At 43.3% G+C, this 21,453-nt stretch overlaps 2 protein-coding genes across 4 annotated transcripts in view; one reads left to right on the top strand and one right to left on the bottom strand.

Moving 5' to 3' along the window:
- Positions 1 to 13,309, bottom strand: part of POLR1C (RNA polymerase I and III subunit C) — a 59,193-nt gene extending 45,884 nt beyond the window's left edge. Inside the window, exon 1 of one of the 2 annotated variants that reach the window (XM_085610322.1) lies at positions 13,118 to 13,309. In XM_085610322.1, the coding sequence (XP_085466448.1) occupies positions 13,118 to 13,186 (69 nt within the window). In that variant the 5' untranslated portion in view covers positions 13,187 to 13,309. The remainder of the gene's footprint in view (positions 1 to 13,117) is intronic. The other variant, XM_085610323.1, reaches the window with a different exon arrangement.
- Positions 13,310 to 13,721: 412 nt separating this feature from the next.
- YIPF3 (Yip1 domain family member 3) overlaps positions 13,722 to 21,453 on the top strand; it is a 115,054-nt gene continuing 107,322 nt past the window's right edge. The window contains exon 1 of one of the 2 annotated variants that reach the window (XM_085610320.1): positions 13,722 to 14,353. In XM_085610320.1, the coding sequence (XP_085466446.1) occupies positions 14,276 to 14,353 (78 nt within the window). In that variant the 5' untranslated portion in view covers positions 13,722 to 14,275. The remainder of the gene's footprint in view (positions 14,354 to 21,453) is intronic. The other variant, XM_085610319.1, reaches the window with a different exon arrangement.

Genomic DNA, 21,453 nt, shown 5'->3' with positions numbered 1-21,453 from the left:
TTCTCTTTGCCATCTGACTACTCAGATTTTTTTGGGCCTTATAAATGCTCTTCTAACTGCACTCCATTTAGAAGGAATGAATGTAAAAGAAGCTAGATTGTACAGACTCCATGCACAATACAAGTGGAAAATAAATCACAAATTGTTACTAGGAATCTTCAGAAACTGAGTTCGGTTGAATGGTCCTCTTCACCCTTGTCAAATCATTGGGTGCCTCTTAGTGGAGCGAACAAAAAAAACTATGACTGGTCAGGGAGCTTTGTGCCTTTTCTGGAAGCCATTAATCTACTGGAAATTCCCTCTTCCAAATGCAAAATAATTTTTATTGCTCAACATTAATCTCGCTAACTTCGATAACCTGAATCTCAACTACTTTGAAAGAACAGTCTTCTACTTGTCACGTTCCAGACCTCTGAGATAAGCAGAAAGGATTGATTCTTCGCCACTCCTTAACAGTTCTGAACATGAGAGCCTGGTTCCTATTATATGTACATTTTAATTTCTCTCAAGATAATATTATGTATGCTGCTAGAAAGAACTTAGGGGATAATATAAGAGTAAATAGTTTATTTGTAGTTACTACTGCTTGAAAAAATATCAATATGTTCAAAGTTTTATGAGATCATAACCTCATTTTAGCTTTTTTAATGTCCTTGCCATTTAAATCAATTGACTCACGTCACTGGGATTTAGCGACTAGAAAGTCTGCTTTGTCAGCAATAATCATTGACTGGACAACCAATAAGCTTTGGGTCCTTTTCTTGAAAGAACCATGCATTTTTTATGTTTCAAGAGAAGGTAATCATTGGACTGTACATTCCTTTATTCTAAAAGTTCTTACTGAATCCCAGGAAATGCTTGTTTTACACCATTGTGCTAAAGCTCCTGCAGTGGAGGAGACATTACACACTTTAGACATGTGCAAATCTCTGAAACTATACCTGAAAATGACAGGTCTTTTCAGAATGCCTGTTAATCTATTCTTAGCTTATAGTGTTTTTCCCTCAAACAAAAAATCTGCTATAGCTGCCATTAACAGAAGGATAATCCCCTATAGATTAAGTTCATATGCGATGAGAGGAATTCAAGCTCTTTTCAGGCTTTATGCTCGTTTAGAAAGAACACAGGTAGAACATGAAATGTGATTGGTGGTATCATGGGCTACTCCTCATTCTTTCTAGAAGCATTACTCAGTGGATGCTTCCTCTAAGACAGATAAAGGTTTTAGCCAGGAAAGACTGGACAACTTGCCTGCCTGAATCTTGGTCAGATATATTCTATCTTTTCCCATCAAGTGTTATGGGTTGCGGAAGTAGATTCCCAACCACTTGGGAACACGAGCAGAGAACGCAGTTATGAAAAATAACCTTCATAATTATTTTGGTACTTCTAGTCCTTGTTATCGCTGCTTTACAGCACACACTTAACCATGCAACAATCTTGCATGCTGAACAGGGTGTGTTTCAGATGGCAATACATGGGTTGAGACTCATGAAAGTAGAATGACGCTCAAACATGCAAGGTTCTAATGATTCTTATAACGAGACCATGTATGTGAGGCAAATTCCAATCAGCTACAAAGAAGGGAGAGCAAGTTTAAAGAGTACTGAAATGATCATTAAGGAAATTCTTCGTACAGACCGTGTTTAACTTGATCAGACCAAGGAACTAAGAACTCATAGGACTGAAAAGCACCAGAGCAGATCTCTGAACGCCAAACTGAGACAATCTATTAAATTTCATCTCAGAAATTTTCAAAGAAACTTTTTCTAATAAACATTTCAATGAAAACGTCAGTAACTTCTATACCTTGCACTGACATTGAAACTCAAATGAAAGCTATCTAACTGTAGTTTTTAGGTCTCGGCTAGCGAAGGCTGCGCTTGCGCAGTCTCGCTCGCGAGATTTAATGACTTGGAGAAGAGGGGCTTGAACCCGCCCCTCTTCTCCCCTCTTCTCCATTGGCTGGCCTCTTGAATGCTGGCCAGCCATTGGAGAAGAGGTTCGTCACTCCGAACAGGCCCTGTCCTTTTCGGATTCGGGGGCGTGTTTTTTGCAACTTTTCTAATTATCTCCTCCAGCCAATGGCAAGAGGAGAACACGCCCCCGAATCCGAAAGCGCCGCTGCCTTTCTCCGAGGCATTTCTGCTTCGCCTCGGAGAAAGGCGGTGGTTAATTTTGGACGTTGCCTGGATGCTACCTTGGCCGACCGACAATAGACCCTACTTCCTTCTCGCAACTAACCCACTACCAGTGCCTCTCCCGACCCTCCAGGTACTGGGCGACATGAAGACCTTCGGGACATTGTTAGACACAACCTACACGGCCTACACAACCTACACGGCCTCCGCTGCTTCAGGTTTGTGTGCCTCCAAGCCAAGTATGACGACTATTACTTTTCTACGAAGTCACACTGTTGTGTTCGGGTACGGTGGGGAACGTACTGCCAACCCAACCTATCCGGAATCAGAGGAGGGGGACGTACTGCTAACTCGACCCATCCGGAATCATCATATTTCGAGAAATCACCATGAACTACTTTTATCCAACTAAGTTCCCACACCTTCCTGAATGAAGGTGGGCAATGCGTTGAATCCGCCTAGGCCCTCAACGCGGCTGCAACCCGCTCTGCCTGCAACGCAGCCATCTTGTGTGTGTGACGCTTTCCGCTCAGGCAAGAGATGCTTAAGTGCATTCAACACAGAACACTGTAAGAGAGAAACAGGCCAGTCGATGGGAGACGTGCTCGTTCCCTGTTTGTTCCTCTTTCCCCGGCGTGTGCGCCCTACCCCCTGCCAAATTCCACACGGATCTCGCCACACGGATCTCCAGAGGAATAATAAAAAATTTAAAAAAGGCCAGCATTAATCAAGAGCAGCCTGTAAGTACAGCTATGCAAAAAATAAACATTGTACAATAACCTATTCGGTGAGATGCTTAAGTGCATTCAACACAGAACACTGTAAAAGAGAAACAGGCCAGTCGATGGGAGACGTGCTCGTTGCCTGTTTGTTCCTCTTTCCCCGGCGTGTGCGCCCTACCCCCTGCCAAATTCCACACGGATCTCGAGAGGAATAATTTAAAAAAAAAAAAAACACAATGCCAGCATTAATCAAGAGCAGCCTGTAAGTACAGCTATGCGAAAAATAAACATTGTACAATAACCTGTTCGGTGAGATGTTTAATTCAACGATCCTTAAAAAAAACAACTTCTACTGGCCAAACAATATAATACGGTCACGTGATGGGACTTTCTAAAGCGCATCACGGATCGGTTCACTATCGTAACATGTGGTAGAATCGAGTGCATTTGCTGTGAAGTTTTTATGCGGTTTGTAAAGTGGATTGTGTAACCATAAGGCTACCCCCTATGCAAGCAGTAAATGTGGTTTGTGTAGTGAAAAGAATTCGTCAACCGCGCATCACGGATCGGTTCACTATCGTACCATGTGGTAGAATCGAGTGCATTTGCTGTGAAGTTTTTATGCTGTTTGTATAGTGCATTGTGTAACCATAAGGCTGCCCCCTATGCAGGCAGTAAATGTTGTTTGTGCAGTGAAAATAATTCGTCAACCCAGCACTCTCTTTGCACATTAGTAACAGCCCCGACAGTGATGTTTCCACAGTTAGGTTGTGGCGCCCCCTGCCTCAGTCTATGGTCCCTGCAGGTGAGCTCTCCCACGCATCTTCATGGCACTACATTCACGTTTTGCGCAACCAATCAATCATCTAGGTACAGCGGCAGCCTAACCCTACTCTTCACACAACGACGCACCCACAAGCCCAACCTTACAACCAGAGGAGAGAACAAGATGAGGCATAACGTCCTGAGCTCAGTGTTTAATGTTTAAAACAAATTCCACATGGATCTCGGGAGGAATAATAATAAAAAAAACACAATGCCAGCATTAATCAAGAGCAGCCTGTAAGTACAGCTATGCGAAAAATAAACATTGCACAATAACCTGTTCGATGAGATGTTTAAGTGCATTCAACGATCCTTAAAAAAAAAACTACTTCTACTGGCCAAACAATATAATAAGGTCACGTGATGGGACTTTCTAAAGCGCATCACGGATCGGTTCACTATTGTAACGTGGTAGAATCGAGTGCATTTGCTGTGAAGTTTTTATGCTGTTTGTATAGTGGATTGTGTAATCATAAGGCTGCCCCCTATGCAGGCAGTAAATGTTGTTTGTGTAGTGAAAAGAATTCATCAACCCAGCACTCTCTTTGCACATTAATAACAGCCCCGACAGTGATGTTTCCACAGTTAGGTTGTGGCGCCCCCTGCCTCAGTTTATGGTCCCTGCAGGTGAGTTCTCCCACGCATCTTCATGGCACTACATTCACGTTTTGCGCAACCAATCAATCATCTAGGTACAGCGGCAGCCTAACCCTACTCTTCACACAACGACGCACCCACAAGCCCAACCTTACAACTAGAGGAGAGCTCTATTTGTGTGTGGGTTGCACTATGTGAGTGGCTCTGTGTGTGTGGGTGGCTTTGTGTGTGTGGCTCTGTGTGTGGGTGCAAATGCAATAGGTCTCGCATTTGAGAGTGATTAAGCTATTGACATTGTAAATAACAATGCCGTTTCTTTAAATTTTTAAAAACAAAAATAATGTCATGAGCGATTCCAATAGCTCTAACTTTAACAATGTCGAGACCATTGCATTGTAAATGCTTGTTTTTAAAGAAAAAGAAAATGATTTCCACTGATGAATGAATGACCATTAATAGAGTGTGAACAGCTGCTTGTAAGGATGTCTTGGTGTTAGGAGAAGTAGCAATTGGAAAATTATAAATTAGTAGTGATCTGGTGGAATAACCACGTTTGAGTCATGTACATCTTTAGATGGTCAGTTTTAGAATGCAGACAGAACGGAAAAGAATTTCAAACTTAGGTGAAAGAAAATAGAAAGCTCTACCTTCTAGTCGGATAAGTTCAATTTAAGGAGCACAGAGACGTAGTTCACTAAAAGAACAAAGACTCTGTGTGAAAGCCTATAACATAATTCTTGATTGGATAATTCTTGGACCTATTTTACAGAAGGCTTTATGACAAATATATAAAGTCTTGAAATATAGACATCATTGTACTTGGAGCCAATACAGAGTCCTCAGATGAGAAGAGATAGGGCATGGATGGCTTAGTTCAATAGAACTCTGGCTGTCCAGTTCGGAATCAGCTGAAGACACGATATGACTTTCTAAGGAAGAACCGGAAAGAAAGAACTGCAGTAATCAATGATACAAAAATCAATGCATAAAACACGGAGCAGTGAGAATCAGTAAGGAAAAATGAGAGCACTTTGTTGAACTGGATTTCCCAGCATCTATTTCCACAGGAACTGATGCTACTCCTATTCTCTCTCAGGACCTCCTTAATGGCTGCACCTGTCCATGCCTGGATTGCGCCCAGGGCCAGGAACCCGGTACCTGAACCCTCCCGTCACTACCACGCTGCAACCCTCTGTGCGCTGAACCCTGGTTGTCACTCCATGTGCTGCTGCCTCGCTGCGCCACACAACACGAAGAAAGCATTCTCCTGTGCTTCCTGCAAGGTTTCATACACTTACCCTCACCCAACACTCACTGCGCCAACAGCACCCAACACCCTACTCTCTTACACTCTCCTGCAAACACTCACACAACAATCCACACTCACATACATGCTCCTCAATTACGCTCACTCACCAAACAAGCCACAGAGATCTGGGAACTAGTGCACGACAATGCCCCTGACCTACACTTCCTCGAAGAAACCTGGCTGAACCATGACATCTTCTACAGTCATCCCCTCCGGCTAAAAGATTGCCAGGCAAGACAGACTCAACAAGCATAGAGGAGGAATCACCATCATCTAGAAGAACACCATCAGCTGCAACACATCCAGACATGTCAGCCTCTCCAACATGGAACACCGGTTTTTCCAAGTTCCACATCACAGCCCACTTCACGCAGAGTGGCACCCTTATCTTCAGAACACATGGACTTCGTCGCATCACTCACCCTGAATGCTAGCAATTAAATCCTACTCGGAAACCTGAACTTCCACCTGGAATACCATGCCGACCCCTGCTTAAGAGCACTTATTGGATACCTTGGAACCATAGTGAAGCGAGTAAATGGACCTACCCAAGTCACAGGATACCTCCTGGACCCTATTTTCACCAACTTCGACAACAACCGTGTCAATGAGGCCATTTCAATCCCCTGGACAGACCTCATCACATTCAGCATCCCTGTCAAGGTCCAAAGCACACGCTCCACAGCCAGAACAGCCCGCCAAAACTGGTGCAGCACCACTGACAAGAACTGAAGCACTACTTGCAACACTTATCGACCTGAACTCCGCAACATCCTCCCCAAAGCCATAAAGAATTTCAACACCTGGATCACCTCCTACGCCGATTCCTTGGCCCCCTCAAACACAGCAAAACAAGACGAGACGAGACCCCAGGCTAGTTGGTACATGGGGGAACTCAGATTAATCAAACCACCACTGCAAGCAACTGGAGAGCAAATGGAGAATGAGTCAAGACAGGAGCACATTCAAATCTGCCTTAAGACTCTACCACCAAATGAGCCGGACAACCAAACACTGGCAGATCGCACTGATGGCAGCACCAACAGAAGCAATGACTTTGCCAATGCACTTTGGCAATGATGTGCAGCAGCAGCAAAGAAAAGAAATAGCAGGCCACGAAAAATCATAAAAATGTTACTGGACCTGCAGGTTTAGTAACTTGAATAATCTACTTGACCTAACTAATGTACTTGAACAATAAACTGATCTTATTAGGTCATCCTAAGAAAATATTTTATTTTGCAGAGACACCTTTTTCTTCATTATCACATATGAGAGCACCTTCCAATATGTGAGTTTAGCATTCCTGCTGTATAAAAAAACCTATTTGGTTTGATAGAATAGACTAAACATTTGCTTACAGGATAATAAGAATCTAGCACACATATAGGATACACGTGAACCCTGACTTGCTTCGTAGTTCACTGATAGCACTGCACGCAGGAATGTTTCTCAGTTCATCTTTAAAAACTTGCATTTAACAAAAAAATTACTACAGCTTAAGATGGTAGTGCACTGTCATTTACAAACAACACATTTTCCATTGAAATGGCCAAAAACGTTCCCACCAACATGCAGTTCTACTTATAAAACAATATAGTGTATAAACAATCTGTGGAAAATGGGCCTCAGCAAACATTTATCATTTGCTTATCACCATATAAAGTGTTCTAATTTGTTTTCACTCGATTCAATTTTTTTTATCACACAGAATTACAAAACAACTAACTACTGAAATTTATTTTGAAATGTTTGTACAATTCACTTTTTATCTATTTAAATGCATTAGTAAAAAAACTAACATCCTACACTACAGCCTTTCATTTCACACTCTTTGTACAGCATGAACGTCAGACAATTCACTTTACAAAATCATCTAACTGTGCTGCTTATTTTATCCTGGAGGTTGTGTTAATTTTTCTTTCTCTAATTGCACATTGTAAGACACAAGAACATTTGACCTCTATCTCTGAACGCAGAGCAAATATGATGAGATAAAAACAAGATTTAAAGGCATCTTTATAGCTCATTCATTTTCTTTTTTTAACAACAAATTGTATTTGTCATTTGCACATTATAAGCATGGCTCTGTACCCCAGAGGCCGCTGCAGCATCCAGTTACAAAGCCATAACACAGCAAAGGACATTTTCAATTTTTAAGAAAAGGAACCACAAAGAAAAAACAAAGCAAACACATTCTTTGATCTAAAGTGGAATCTCGGATCACCACCCTCCCTCCCCCCCCCCCCCCTTCAAGTTGCGCTCTGCCCACTGAGAACCGCTCACCCACCCGCACCCATAGTCCACTGAAAGGAATAGGAATGATGGCCTACTCGCTCTAATAGAGGCCCGTCCCACCCGAAACGCCCCTGCACCCCCTGCAGCCCCCCTACCCCCAAATCGCAGGTCCCTCCACTCTAGCCCTGCCCTAATCCCACTGGGAGATCTTCCGTCCCCGCTGGGGGTTCCAGCCACAAGCCCCGATAATCCGCCCACCGCTTCCATATCTTAAAATGCTTACGCGGACAGCCCCGAGCCACAATAATAGGTTGTTCCAGCCCCATACAAAAGTCTAGGCCATTTTTCCAGGTGACCACCGAGGGGGCCCGCTCATCTTTCCACATCCTGGCAATATCACGTTTCGCCAGCGTAAGACCAAGCAGCATGAGGTGCCGTTTATAAATATTGCCCCCGATGCCATCCATGACGTGTAACAACGCGAGCTGCGGCGTGCGCGGGAGCAGCCATCCCAGGACCTCAGATAAAACAGGAAAAGATCCCCCTCCAAAACCGATCCAGCGACGAACAATGCCAGATCGTATGTAGGAATGTGCCCTCCTCCCTACCACACCTGAGGCATTCCGGGGAAGCTATCAAGCCCGCTCGGTGCAGTCGCGCCCGAGTATAGTATACCCGGTGTAGGTATTTGAATTGGACCAGGCGGAGGCGCATCGCAATGGCCGCTCCCCAGGGGGCGGCCAGGGCCTCCCTCCAATCCTCCTCTTCCAACGAGACAACATCCTCCTCCCACACCCTCCGCAGTTTGTCCAAGGTGGGAGCACTATGGGTGACCAGGGACTGATAGATCCGCGATATCTTTTTGATGACAAGATCACCCATAAAGACTTTCGCCTCCAATGGGCTAAATTCGGGAATGTCGGCAAGACCCTCCAGGCTAGGGGAAAGTGCATGGCGGAGCTGGAGGTAGCGGAAAAACTGTGTCCGGGGCATACCAAATTCTTGCTGTAAATCCCAAAACGATTTAAGGGACCCATTCTTCATCACGTCGCCCAGGGTGGATATACCAATGTCGTCCCACCCGCCAAACCCCTGCAGCACCGCCAGTTCCGGCAGTCGTCCATTGTGCCATAACGGAGTTTCCCCCGTTAGTGTGTTCCACCACCCCATTCGCCTCAGGGACTGCCGCCAAATCTGAAAGACCACTCTGGACACCTGTGGCAGCGCATTCCGCAGCGCTGCTGAGTATAGGATTGTGTGGAGAGTATGTCGCCCCATTAGGTGTCTCTCTAGAGCATATGCCGGGTCCCCTCTGTCCCCATACAGCTCATTCATTTTCTGAGATAATAAAACACCTCTTTATCAGCTCGCCAGAATGGGCCAGTAGGCTCCTAAAATAGCTCACCCTGATAAAATCTGACTCACCATACCAAGTGAGCAAGTAGAATTCTAAAGGCCTAAAAAATGCCACCAAGAAGTGTGCACAAATAGATTACAAACCACATGGTAACCTCAATATCCATTAGCACTGAACTGTCATCAATGCTGAGAAGCATACCATATTACTCAAGTACATAGGCTAGCGCCCATATATGGAATTTGAGCAATTACTTTGCATAAGAATAAAGAATACTACAGAGGCACAACACTGCATGTAAACACTGTGACAAACTATAATCGTGATCTTTAAGCAAATCACTAACGCTGGGTTGATGGAAAAGTTAGCTATCAATCAGCAAAGCACCTCAACGCCTCGTCAGGGGTGGTAAGCTTTATGTAAATACTTGATATGCAGTGTGTTGCACTCAGTTACTACTAGGTCCCATGTTTTTTCAACATCATTAGACGCTGCAATATATTTTACTAATCCCACCTTGCAAGCTGAGACTTTTAAGTCCGCGTGCAAAGGGAAATACAGCAGTACACTGTCCTAGTGTGTGTGTGTGTATATATATATTTCAGAATAGTTGGCTACAATCAGTCACTGGAATTATGCGATTCCACAGCTGTCATTTTTTACGCATAATGACAGATTAACCACATAATCCATCATCTGCTGCATAACCTGTAGACTTTTAATAAAAGTTTGTTTCTAGCTGAAACAGATCAAAGATACTAAAGACGTAGCGACGTAGTTTTGCGCAGAGTGGCAGGCCCTTTGTAAAGGTCATTTTTTTGTTTGCTTTTTACTGTGTTTGGCTATTAAAGCGGTAATAATGAGGCTAAATATTTGACCAGAGGGTATTCTCACATGTAAAAGTTACAAAATAATGAAGCCATAATATCAAAACAAAATGTTCCACATTATGCCACTGTAGTGATAGACATGGACATTGTCCTTTGTTTATGACCTTGTATTTAACTGCGTTCTCATTATGTGCCAGAGCTTTAAGTGAGCCGGGCCTGCCGGTGCTCAGCACCAGCAGTTTTTAAAAGCAGGTGCCAAGGCGGGTACCTATCAGGCTCTCCATTTTTCCCTCAAAAAGACTTGTTTTTCAGGTTTTATATAGCACAAACTTGGAGCACTTTAGATGAGTACCAGTTACATGACACAAGGGCATATTCATTTTTTGAACCACAGGATGTCAGGCTCGAACCTGCTTTCTCAGCTCGAAGGTCGGCTGCTCTATCCTTAGGCCACAACCACAAGAGCGAGTAGCATTTTCAATATTCTGTACAACTAAGTGATAGCTGTTGCTTATTTATCTTATGTTATGTTACATGTTATGTTAAATATATTTCTAAAGCGCGCGTACACCCAAAGGTTTCATGGCGCTATTGCAGTGTCGTACTGGATCCGGAGGTTACTGGTAGGCTTGAATGAATAAAAGTTTTGAGGAGGGATCTGAAGTGAGGCAAAGATATTTCGAGTCTGAGTTCTAAAGGAAGGGAATTCCATGTTTGAGGTGCTAGGAAGGAAAAACTAAGCCTGCCGTGTTTTTTCCGGTTAAAGCGAGAAGGGGTGAGGAGATTGGCATGCGACGAACGGAGAGCACGCGTGGGGGAATAACGAGTGATTAAGGAGGAGATGAAAGCAGGCCCGCTACCAGTTAGGGCTTTGAAGGTAGTGCAGCCCAATTTAAACAAGCAGCGTTTGGCAACTGGGAGCCAATGAAGAAGTTTCAGCAAGGGGCGGACATGTTGGATACGAGATTGGTGAGTAATGAGGCGTGCAGCCTGATTCTGAACCAGCTGAAGGCGATGGAGTTGATAGGCAGGAATGCTAACATAAAGGGAGTTGGCATAGTCAATCCGGGAAATGACTAGGGCCATGAGTATCACAGTGAGGGCCTCGGTGGTGAAAAATCTTGCAATCTTCCGAATTCTGCGTAGGTGGAAAAAGCATGAGGAAGTAACTGCACCGATCTGGGGCTTCATGGACAGGTCATTACTAATTATTACTCCAAGGCTTTTAACTAATTTGGAGGGTGTGGGAGGATTTCCTAACGAGGGGGGCCAAAAATTGTCATTCCAGGGGTTTGAGGGGCCGGTCAACACCAGCTCGGTCTTATCAGGGTTGAGTTTTAGTTGGCTGGTGTTCATCCAATCCCTGATAAAGCACAGAGTAGCCTGAAAGCTGGAGATAGACGCAGTAGTGGGGTTAATGTTAAACGCAAGTTGAAGATCGTCCGCATAATTGAAGCAGACTACTTCAAAGTTGCGGAGTGAGTAGATTAAAGGAGCCATGTATAGATTAAATAATAAAGGAGATAAAGAAGAGCCCTGTGGTACACCGCAGGTTAGAGTGGTCTTTTTGGCTGAAAAGGTAGCAAGGCAAACGGCCTGCGAGCGGTCCCCCAGAAATGAGGAAATCCATTTTAGGGCCGTGCCCTGAATGCCAGCATCTCTGACACGGTCGATCAAAAGCTTGTGATCGACCGTGTCAAAGGCGGCCGAGAGGTCTAGGAGAACAAGGGCCTGGGAGAGGTTGTTATCAGCTCCCCTGCGGAGTTCATTCATCACAGCGAGAATGACTAGCTCAGTAGAGTGCGCAGGCCTAAAGCCGGCCTGGTGGGGGTCAAGAAAAGACGAACGTTCGATGAAAGAGCTCAGGTATTGTGTAACATGGGCTTCCAAGATCTTGCTCAAGTAGGGAAGGAGAGAGATGGGACGATAGTTAGTGAGATTGGTTGGATCGGCATGGGGCTTCTTCAGGATGGGAATGACCTCAGCTGCTTTAAAGGAGGTGGGGACAACTCCTGTTTGTAATGAGTTATTGAGGAACGCAAGCGGGGGATCGGGGCAGGAGAGAAAGGCTTCTTGGAGGAATGGAGGGGGGCAGGGATCTGAAGGGGAACCCGAGCTGACCTTTTTTAGAAGTATAGAAAATTCTTCTATGGAGATCAGAGGAATTTGATCAAGGAACTGAGTGTTTTTGGGTGAAGTCCCCAAAGCTGATCGGGGGATGGACGGAGGAATACTCTTCTTGATAGTGGAGATTTTCTGGATGAAAAAGTTATTAAGAGCATCACAGAGATCCAGGGTTGGTGCTGATTTGATGGTGACTGTCAGGTAGAGAAAGTTCGTTGACAATGGTGAAAATATCTTTGGTAGTGGTAGACGAATTAGTGATTTTTAATGCAACTTACAACCGTTGACAAAGCCAATAGACCTGGCTTGTTGTAGGTGTAATGGTACTAATTATGGTATATATCTGGATGAATGGACAGAAGTAGCAAAATACCAATGGGGCAGCACACTATTCTCAGTATAGATTTTTTATTAAATTATTTTAAGCCATGCCCTTAATTAGAGCGGCCACGCCCCTATGAATGACCCCCCTCCCCCCCCCCTGTTTTTGCATCCCACTTGAAACCTTGTTGTGTGTCCTGTGCATCGATCTGTGTTTATGCTTGTGAATGTCTACTTTTGATGGCTCTCACGCTCAGCATGCTTCTCCATGGCATCCACCAACCTTGCCAGTTGCAGCTTGGACTTCGTGGAGATAGGACATGGACTCCTTTATCTTGATATTAAACTTACACCCAAACCACGTCAAAGTCTGCTTTCGTTACCTGTTCTTCCTCATCACAACAGCCGCATAATTTGTTTTTTTTGTCGCCTAATTTATTTAACCACCGCATAATTTAGTGCTCCCTTCCACATAAAATCAGTAGCCCAGTCTAAAATAAACACATGCCAGGACTGACCGAAAGTGACACACGTACATCTTACTGCCCCTAGATTACTATAGAAAATGACTTATGGCGGCCCATAATCACTCTGCGACGACTGTCAGCTACATAGGTCAGGAGGTGCTAATCTCGGTGTGTGAAAACACTCACGTTGCGGATCCCGAACTCCCCTAGCACCACGCGGCTCCGCATCTCCTCCACGCTGCCGGGCGCCGCCATATTTGCCGTCAAACTACCAAAACAACGTGTCCTTCTTCACTGTCTACACCAACGCCTTCCAACGGGAAGGACTGCGCACGAGACAGCCTCACACACCATGGCAACAGTAGCATTAGCATCAGCGACCCAGCTGTGTGGACTTGGCTGCCATTTTGAAACGGCGTCGCTCTCTATCAGTGTTATTGTCACGCAGAGAGATTTTAGCCACTACATATTTCCAGCGAGTTATCATATTTAGTGCGTTTCATATATTATCGTCCACTCATATTTCTGGTATGATGTATGCAATATGAGTTTGTTTCATAGATAAGCAAACGTCCTCTTGGACTTCGCTGAGCACCTGCCAGGCGCTAGAATATATGGAATTCCGCATGTTGTGATTGCTTGAGGGTACTCGGGCAGCTATTTTCGAAAGCAATTATAATTATTTACCTATTGAAAACATCCCTTAATTTCTCTCTGTCACCTTCAACATGGCGTCGTTTTACGCATTGTGAACAGGGTCGACCCTAGGACGAGAGCAAGGGTGGCGGCCACATTAAAAGGCACCATTTACGATACCCAAGAAATGTGCAAGTCTCTCGGTGCCCACGTTTTTGTTGATAGCCATTTTGTCTTTACTTCTGCGTTACGTAACTGTTACGAGCGAAACATTCAACACAAAATCTAACTCCAAATATGATTTTTGGAGCTCAAAAAATCTTTCTTATCGGAATATTTATGAAGCACTCTTTTTAGGTACGACTACTACTTCTGTACAAATTTTTCCTCTCCAACACGGCCGCTTTCTTGATGTCCCATAGGCCTCCCGGCTGTTAGCAATATACAACAGTCTCAAGAATTGTGTCTAAATAATCTCGCGAGACAGCCCCCAAACCCCGGACCGTCACCACGTCCTCATTTGTGTTGCTGCGGGTGTCAGAAGAGGTTGTTTACTTCCGGGTCTGGGAATGAGCTGTGGACTCTCACGTCCCAACCTCATCACTCCTTCCCCGTAGAGGGCGAATAGGGGCGACAGGGGTCCTGGATCCTGAGGTTGGACTTTCACAACACACCCCCTGCCAGGGGGATTGACAGCCAGGGGACAGCATGACTACCCCTGCAGCTCCCGGAGGAGGCAGGACCATGACAGCAGCAGAATGGGGCGGATTCGAAGACAACCTCCAGGTAAAGGAGACAGCGCAGCATCTAAAGGTGTCACCCCAGGCATCTTCTTAGCTCTATCATGAGAGGTTGCTGTAAATGCTTTAACAATTTTCCCTCCTCTCATTCAAGCGACGAATGGTGAACACATTGCATACCTTTTTTGTCCCGAATCTGTACAGAAGAGGGCGAAAAAGCCCTATATTATTTTGATAAATTAATCTATAGTAGTATCTTTTTCTTAGTGTTATCAAGAGTTTGCTGTTCATTGGGAGATGCTATGCAAACGCTTAAGGCCCCATAAAGTCACTTATTAGTTTGCTCCCCTTCCCGAAAGTAGGCTCCTGGCTAAGTTCTTGCAAATGTATAAATGGAAATCGAGAGAATGCTTTGTTCTTGGTATATATTTTAATTTCCTTACTGGCCGTAAATTAGAGTTGGCATATTGTTGCTATAGCTACCTGACGTGTAAATACAAAGGTTTTTCACAAGTGAAAACATTGATTATTACTACACCAGTTCTAAAACCTTTTATAAGTGGTGTAAAAATGTTCATTAACAGTTGATGCAAGTACTTCTGGTGTTGCAGCAGTGATGAATAAGTAATAATCTTTATTGCTTGATTATTAAAACAGACACATGTACCGTCACCGTTGACCGTTAAAAAAAATCAATACTTACATTGAGTAATGTTTTATGGAAATATTTAAAAGGGACTCACTTCCTACCCTTTAGATTGAGGTGAGACGGACCCAAGCCTGTTAATGCCAATTGTCTCGACTGGAGGAGTGTATATAATTAAGCCGCGCCAGTAGTGTGTAGTTGGTTTTCTAAGCATGCTCCCCCTGTCCCAATGCAATACAGGGTTGCGTAAAGCAATTATTGTAAAAACAAGCATTGGCAATGCCAATCGGTCTCGCAATTGGGTTCTTATATGTATTCATGCAGCACATTTATGCAGCACATTAGCGTGGGTGCTGAAACATATACTGTCCCCCTGCGGCACCACATCGTGGTAGTTTAAAAGGGCAGATTCCCATATCATAATCACTCGCAGGCGGAACCAGCAAATCAAAAGGAACCGGTCCCAGCACTGGCTGCAACTGCTTATAAATACACAGAACACAAGGGCCTCTGCACTGTATGGCGTAAAGTAAAAGCCAACTGAAAACCCCTTCAGGAGAGGGAAACCTGGTCTATAATGCACTGCACGGGCCCCTGCACCACAACAGCTGTAACAAACAGTACTCTGTTATTTAAATTAGAAAAGACGGTTCCTACCTTAGAAGTAGAAACAACATAAAAACTAGAAAAGTGCACAAGCTAATTTTTGTGTTGGCAAAAACGTAAATTGTACAGCAGTGTCACATGTCCAATGCCCTCCTCCTCTGAAATGCTGCTGGTTCAGATATATTGAAATGCTGCCACTCCAGCCGGTGGGGAACCCGAGGGGCCTAGGAGCACCATGGGACATTCTTTCCCAACCCCTCTCAGTACGTTTGTTATGTGGTGAGGTGGGTGGGGCTCATGCGGTGATCAGCCCGGTCTGCAAACATGACCAGTGGTGTGTTCTTAGGGGGCAGCAGCAATGCTGTGACCCGGGGGCAACATTTGTAGCCAAGTTTGTGTCTTATTTATCAACTGACTGCCATTGCAAGCTGCATTGGGGTGTGCATTGGCTCCCTTTTAGCGCCTAGAAGACGCTGTGCCTTTTTGTAGTCAAAGTAATCTTCTACACGTGGTTTATTTAAATAAAGTAAGTATTTTATTGGAAGTGCCAGAGATAACGTTGGTGTTCCCACTGCAGCCAGCATACAACTGACAGCAGGTGAACACAGCTATGTCATCGAACATAGCAACGCTAGAACCATAAATGGAATATTATATTTAAAGCACCAGAACAAGATATTGGACATTGTACCATATTAAGAATACAATACATCCTATCTCCTTTCAAATAACAATAACACCTATTGCAATAACAAGGATTTAAATTTTACAAAACAAATAGATGAAATACGAAATAACATGTCAGCGACACATTAAAAAAATCCCCACATACATAATCTTGCAGATATCTGGGAGGACATCTTAATCTTTAAGACATGACTCTATTAGTGATATTATCACCATTTTCTCTTGGCACAACAGTAGGTGATCTCCCACAAACTTCATCATCACTCGTGAGAAAATGAGGATTAATATTACTTTCCATTTGACCCTCACCATTCACCTCATGACTCTTGCTCTTCTTGTAAAGAGCAACTCTTCTCAAATTCCAGTTTTCACCATTATACAAAGTGAAATATCTTCTGTGAACAGTTTTAACCTTGTATGGACCCTGAAATTTAGTAAACCCAGCACTGATACGACCAGGTTTGACTTTTACCAAGTCATTGGGTTTTATGTTCCCATCATGTATTGGAACTTTGTTATCCCTCACATTATCGTAATTGAGATTCGCCAAACCAAGACAATCTTTCATCCATGCTGGATTTAATTTAGTGCGGTCAGGACGCCCCCTCATAACAACAAAAGGAACTTTCCCTGAAACCGTGTTTTCTGTTGTGCAGTAAGCCCATACCAAATCATTAACTATACTTTTTACATCACCTCTGTTTGCTACTGCCATCTGAATTACACCTTTCACCATGCGATTGGCCCTTTCCACAACACCATTGCCCTGTGGGTTGTATAAAGATGTTCTAGTATGTACAATTCCAAAAGAATTTAAATACGTGGTCATTTCTGTAGAAATTAGTTGTGTGCCATTGTCGGTGATTAATTTAACTGGATAACTTTCTTCCCTGAAGATTTCAGACAGGACATTAATGGTGTTCTTTGTGGTGATCTCCTTTACAAATTTCACAATTAACCATTTGGACGTAACCTCCACCATTACTACACCAAATTTCAAATCCATGTTCAGACCAATAAAATCTAGACACACTGTGTGCCAAGGTAAACCCGGATCATCAATCTTACCCAATTGCAACTGGTTACCCACCTTCAACCTTTTTTCACTCTCCATACACTCAACACACCTCTCAACCCAATCAGAGACTTGTTGGTCCATGACAGGCCACCAGAAATGCTCCCTTAACCTTTTCTTCGTGAAGGATTGACCCATATGACATTCATGGGTCAATTTAAACAAAACAAATTCCAAATCTTGTGGGGGAATACATTTATCCTCTTTTATTATAACATTCCCCTCTTTATCAAATATAGATAAATCTTCCAGAACCTTTACAAAAGGCCTCACAGGAATAGGAAGGGTACTCTCACGCCTGCCCCCTTTGACAATTAGGTCTTTAACCACTTGTAAAACTTCATCCTTGGACATACTTTAATTCCACTGACTCTTATCAACAGCTCCACCACACAATTCTACCAGTTCATCAATTGCAGCCACTGCACCTTCACATTGAAAAGACTCAACTTTTAACTTATCTACCTCATACCACGGTAGAGGCAACCTGGACAACCCATCTGCTTGACAATTCTTCCATCCTGCAATATGTTCAATTCTGTATAAATATTCTTACAGGCAGCTAGCCTAGCCAATCTTGCTGACCCTTTACCTGCACCACCAGGAGATAAAATCTTGCTAAGGGGCTTATGGTCTGTTTGTAATGTAAATTGAAAACCCCATAAGTACATGCGAAAATACTCCGTTCCCCATGCTGCCGCCAAAGCCTCTCTCTCTATTACAGAGTAATTCCTTTCAGAATTTGTTAGGGATCTTGAAGCAAAAGCCACAGTTTTTACTCCTGAAGTGTGCATTTGTGCTAAGACCGCTCCTATCCCCACAGCACTAGAATCCACAGTGAGAATTGACCTCAATTTGGTGTCAAATGTAGTCAGAATTTTTACCTCACAAATTTCACTCTTGATTTTATCAAAGTTATCCTGTTGCTCATCAGACCACACAAACTTACCTTACTGAAGAGCATTTTAATCTTTTCTGTTTTCTCTGCAAAATTATATACAAATTTGGCATAGTATTCTATGAGGCCTAGAAAAGACCTGAGCTGGTCTTTATCTAAAGGTGCAGGAGCTTTCCTTATGGCTTCTAGAAGATCACGTTTTGGTTTAAACCCAGCAGCAGACAAAGTGTAGCCTTAGTATGCTACTTCTTCCACAGCAAATCTGCATTTTTCTTTTTTAAGGTTTAAACCAGCATTATCCATTTTACTCAATTCTTCTTTCAAGACCAAGTTATGATGTTCCTTTGTATCACCAAATACTAATACATCATCTTGAAAATGAACAACATTCTTTTTACCTTTCAAAACCGAACCCATCACTTTGAAATACCCCAGCAGCAGACGCCAAACCAATTGGCATTCTAGTGAACTGGAATACTCCTTCCATAGTGATGAATGCCGTTAATGGTTTAGAATCAACATGTAATTTGAGCTGGTGAAATGCGCCACGTAGGTCCAATTTTGAGAAGAATTTCCCTCCTTTCAAAGACAAAATTAATTCATTTATATTTGGCAATTGAAAATTATCCACAACTATATTTTGATTGAGTGCGCAAGTCCACACAGAACCTTTAACTTCTGTCAGGTTTTCCCGTGATCACAACTGGTGAAATCCAACTGTAGGTCTTAATTTGTTCTATAATACCCTGTTCAACCATCTCACCAAGCATGCGTTTTACTTCCTGCCTGGCAGTGATGGGAATCTTTCGTACCTTGTGTTGCATAGGAACTGCATCAGGCTTGAGTACTATTTTGTGGACATATCCCTTGAGTTCACCAATTTCTTCCGAAAACAAATTACTCATTCCTTCAACAATCGTTTCTGTAGTGACTTCATCAACAACCATTACTTGGTGGGTTGCCCTAGGATTTATAATTATATGTAAATCATATTGGTACGCCCAACCCAATATCGGTGGTCCGCTACGGGCCCTGTAAACTTAACCCTTCACACATCTATCATGAAAAGAAATACCTGTTAACATGTATCCTATGATGTCTATTTTTTCCCTTGATATCCTCCAGGATTAATATCCTTGGGAAGTAATTTCACATTTGACCAATTCTGTTTAAACATCAATTGGGGAATGATTGTCCAAAATGAACCTGAATCCACCATTAATTCAGTTTCTTTTCCTTGTATCAAAAACACTGCCTTAGGTCTCATTCTTCTTCTTGGTGTGGTTGTTATGTCTTCCTCATCCACACACAAGTTTTTGTTTGCACCTTCTACGTCACATACTGATGTTACATTTGTTACAGCACTTTGTACTACAGCTGCCTTAGGTCTATTATAAGTCTTACAGATTTTATAAAAGTGCCTTTTGTAGCCACATTTCTTGCATTCTTTGTCTTTAGCATAACATCTTTTATATTCAGCAGTATGGTATGTGCTGCCGCATCTAGTACACATTTTCTCATATGCCTTATTGTGTTCTAAACTCACCACTGGATTACTATTGTACTTCTTATTAGGTACTTCCTTCTTTCCACCCATCTCACCATTTTTGTTTGAGTTCACTGCAGCAGCTTCATCTTGTCCTACGCATGTTACACCTGTTGGACTCTCTTTCTTCTCCATTTCTTTCATACATGCATCTGACTGTTCCACTACTTTAGCTATGTCAATAGCATTTCCTAACATAGGGTTTTCTGCAGCCCATAATCTTTCCTGCATTTTCTTATTGCGACACTGCACTATGAGTTGATCTCTGATCATTCATTCATTTATTTATTTATTTAGGAGTTTTATATAGCGCTGGCTGGACCCAGGGGTATCAGAACGCTTTACAGCATATACAATTATGTGCAAATAGACGGTACAGGTAATAGGTAGAGCATGAAGGTTCGCGCCGGGTCGGGAACAGGTACATAAGCGAAGGGGCAAAGGGGAGGAGGGTGCAAGACAAACCAGACGATCATCTGAGCATATTCATTGTTCAATTAGTTCGTACACAGAAAGTTTTCTTGATCCGAGACAGTGTCATCGGTCCCAAATTAAGGTAAGGTGGAGCGTTGGCTGAGGAACTTCCTTGGCTCTATCGGTTCGTTTGAGAGCGGTCGAGGAAGAGGGCTTTGAGTAGTGTCTTGAATTTTGGAAGCGAGGGGGTTGTTCTGATGTGGGGGGGGGATGAAGTTCCAGATTTTTGGTGCGTTTCCAGCAAATGATTTGGCTGCGGTTTTCTGCTTGCGAGTTTTTAGCGGTATGAGTGGTAGAGAGTTGGAGCTCCTGAGGTTTCTGGACTGGCCGGCCCTTTTGAGTTTGGCGGCCAGGTATTCCGGTTTGCCTGTGGGTAGAGCTTTGTGCGTGAGGCAGGCTGTTCTAAAGCTGGCTCGCATCTCAACTGGGAGCCATTTAAGTTCTCTGAGAGCGGGAGGGATATGTTCGAATTTCTTAGTTCCCGTAACAATTCTGGCAGCTGCATTGAAGGTTGTCTTCAGGGGGGCGAGGTGAGATTTTGCTGTCCCTGTCAGGGCAGCAATCCCATAGTCTATTCTGGAGAGCACCATGCTTGTGTGGCTTGTTGAAGGTCCTTGGGTGGGAGGAAGGGTTTTATTTTGTATAGTAGTTTCAGGTTGAGAAAGGCACTTTAGATCATTTCCTCCCTCATCCCACCAAATTGGCATTTAAGAGATAATTCACGTAAACATGTTACAAACTGGTCTATTGTTTCAACACTCCTTTGAGGTTGCATATAAAATTTATGTCTACTCATAACGATATTTACCTCTTTAGCATACTGTCTTCTCAATCTTGCTTTCACCTCAATATAAACATTTAGAAATTGCTCTTCCCTCAGTATCTGTACCGACAGGTAAGTATTTAAAAGCATGTTGACCTTCCTTCCCCAAGGTGCTCAACAATAATGCTTTTTTCCTTGCAGCACTAAAATCTTTACCATCTAATGCCTCTATATAATTCTCAAATATCTGTATCCACTCATCCCACTCAGTAGGGGGTTCACCCAGTTGCTGTAAAAACAAAGGTGGTGGTGGTATTACAGTTGCAGCTTCCATAATTGCAACCCCTATGTGTACCTGCTGTAATAAGAATGAATAAGAAAGCAAAAAAAATAATGCTTGAGTCAACAAATTATAAAGGACAATACACTGATAAATAATCAATAAACTCAG

This window comes from Triturus cristatus, chromosome 6 (assembly GCF_964204655.1).
Source record: "Triturus cristatus chromosome 6, aTriCri1.1, whole genome shotgun sequence".
NCBI lineage: Eukaryota > Metazoa > Chordata > Amphibia > Caudata > Salamandridae > Triturus > Triturus cristatus.
This window is presented reverse-complemented; position numbering and strand designations above follow the sequence as displayed.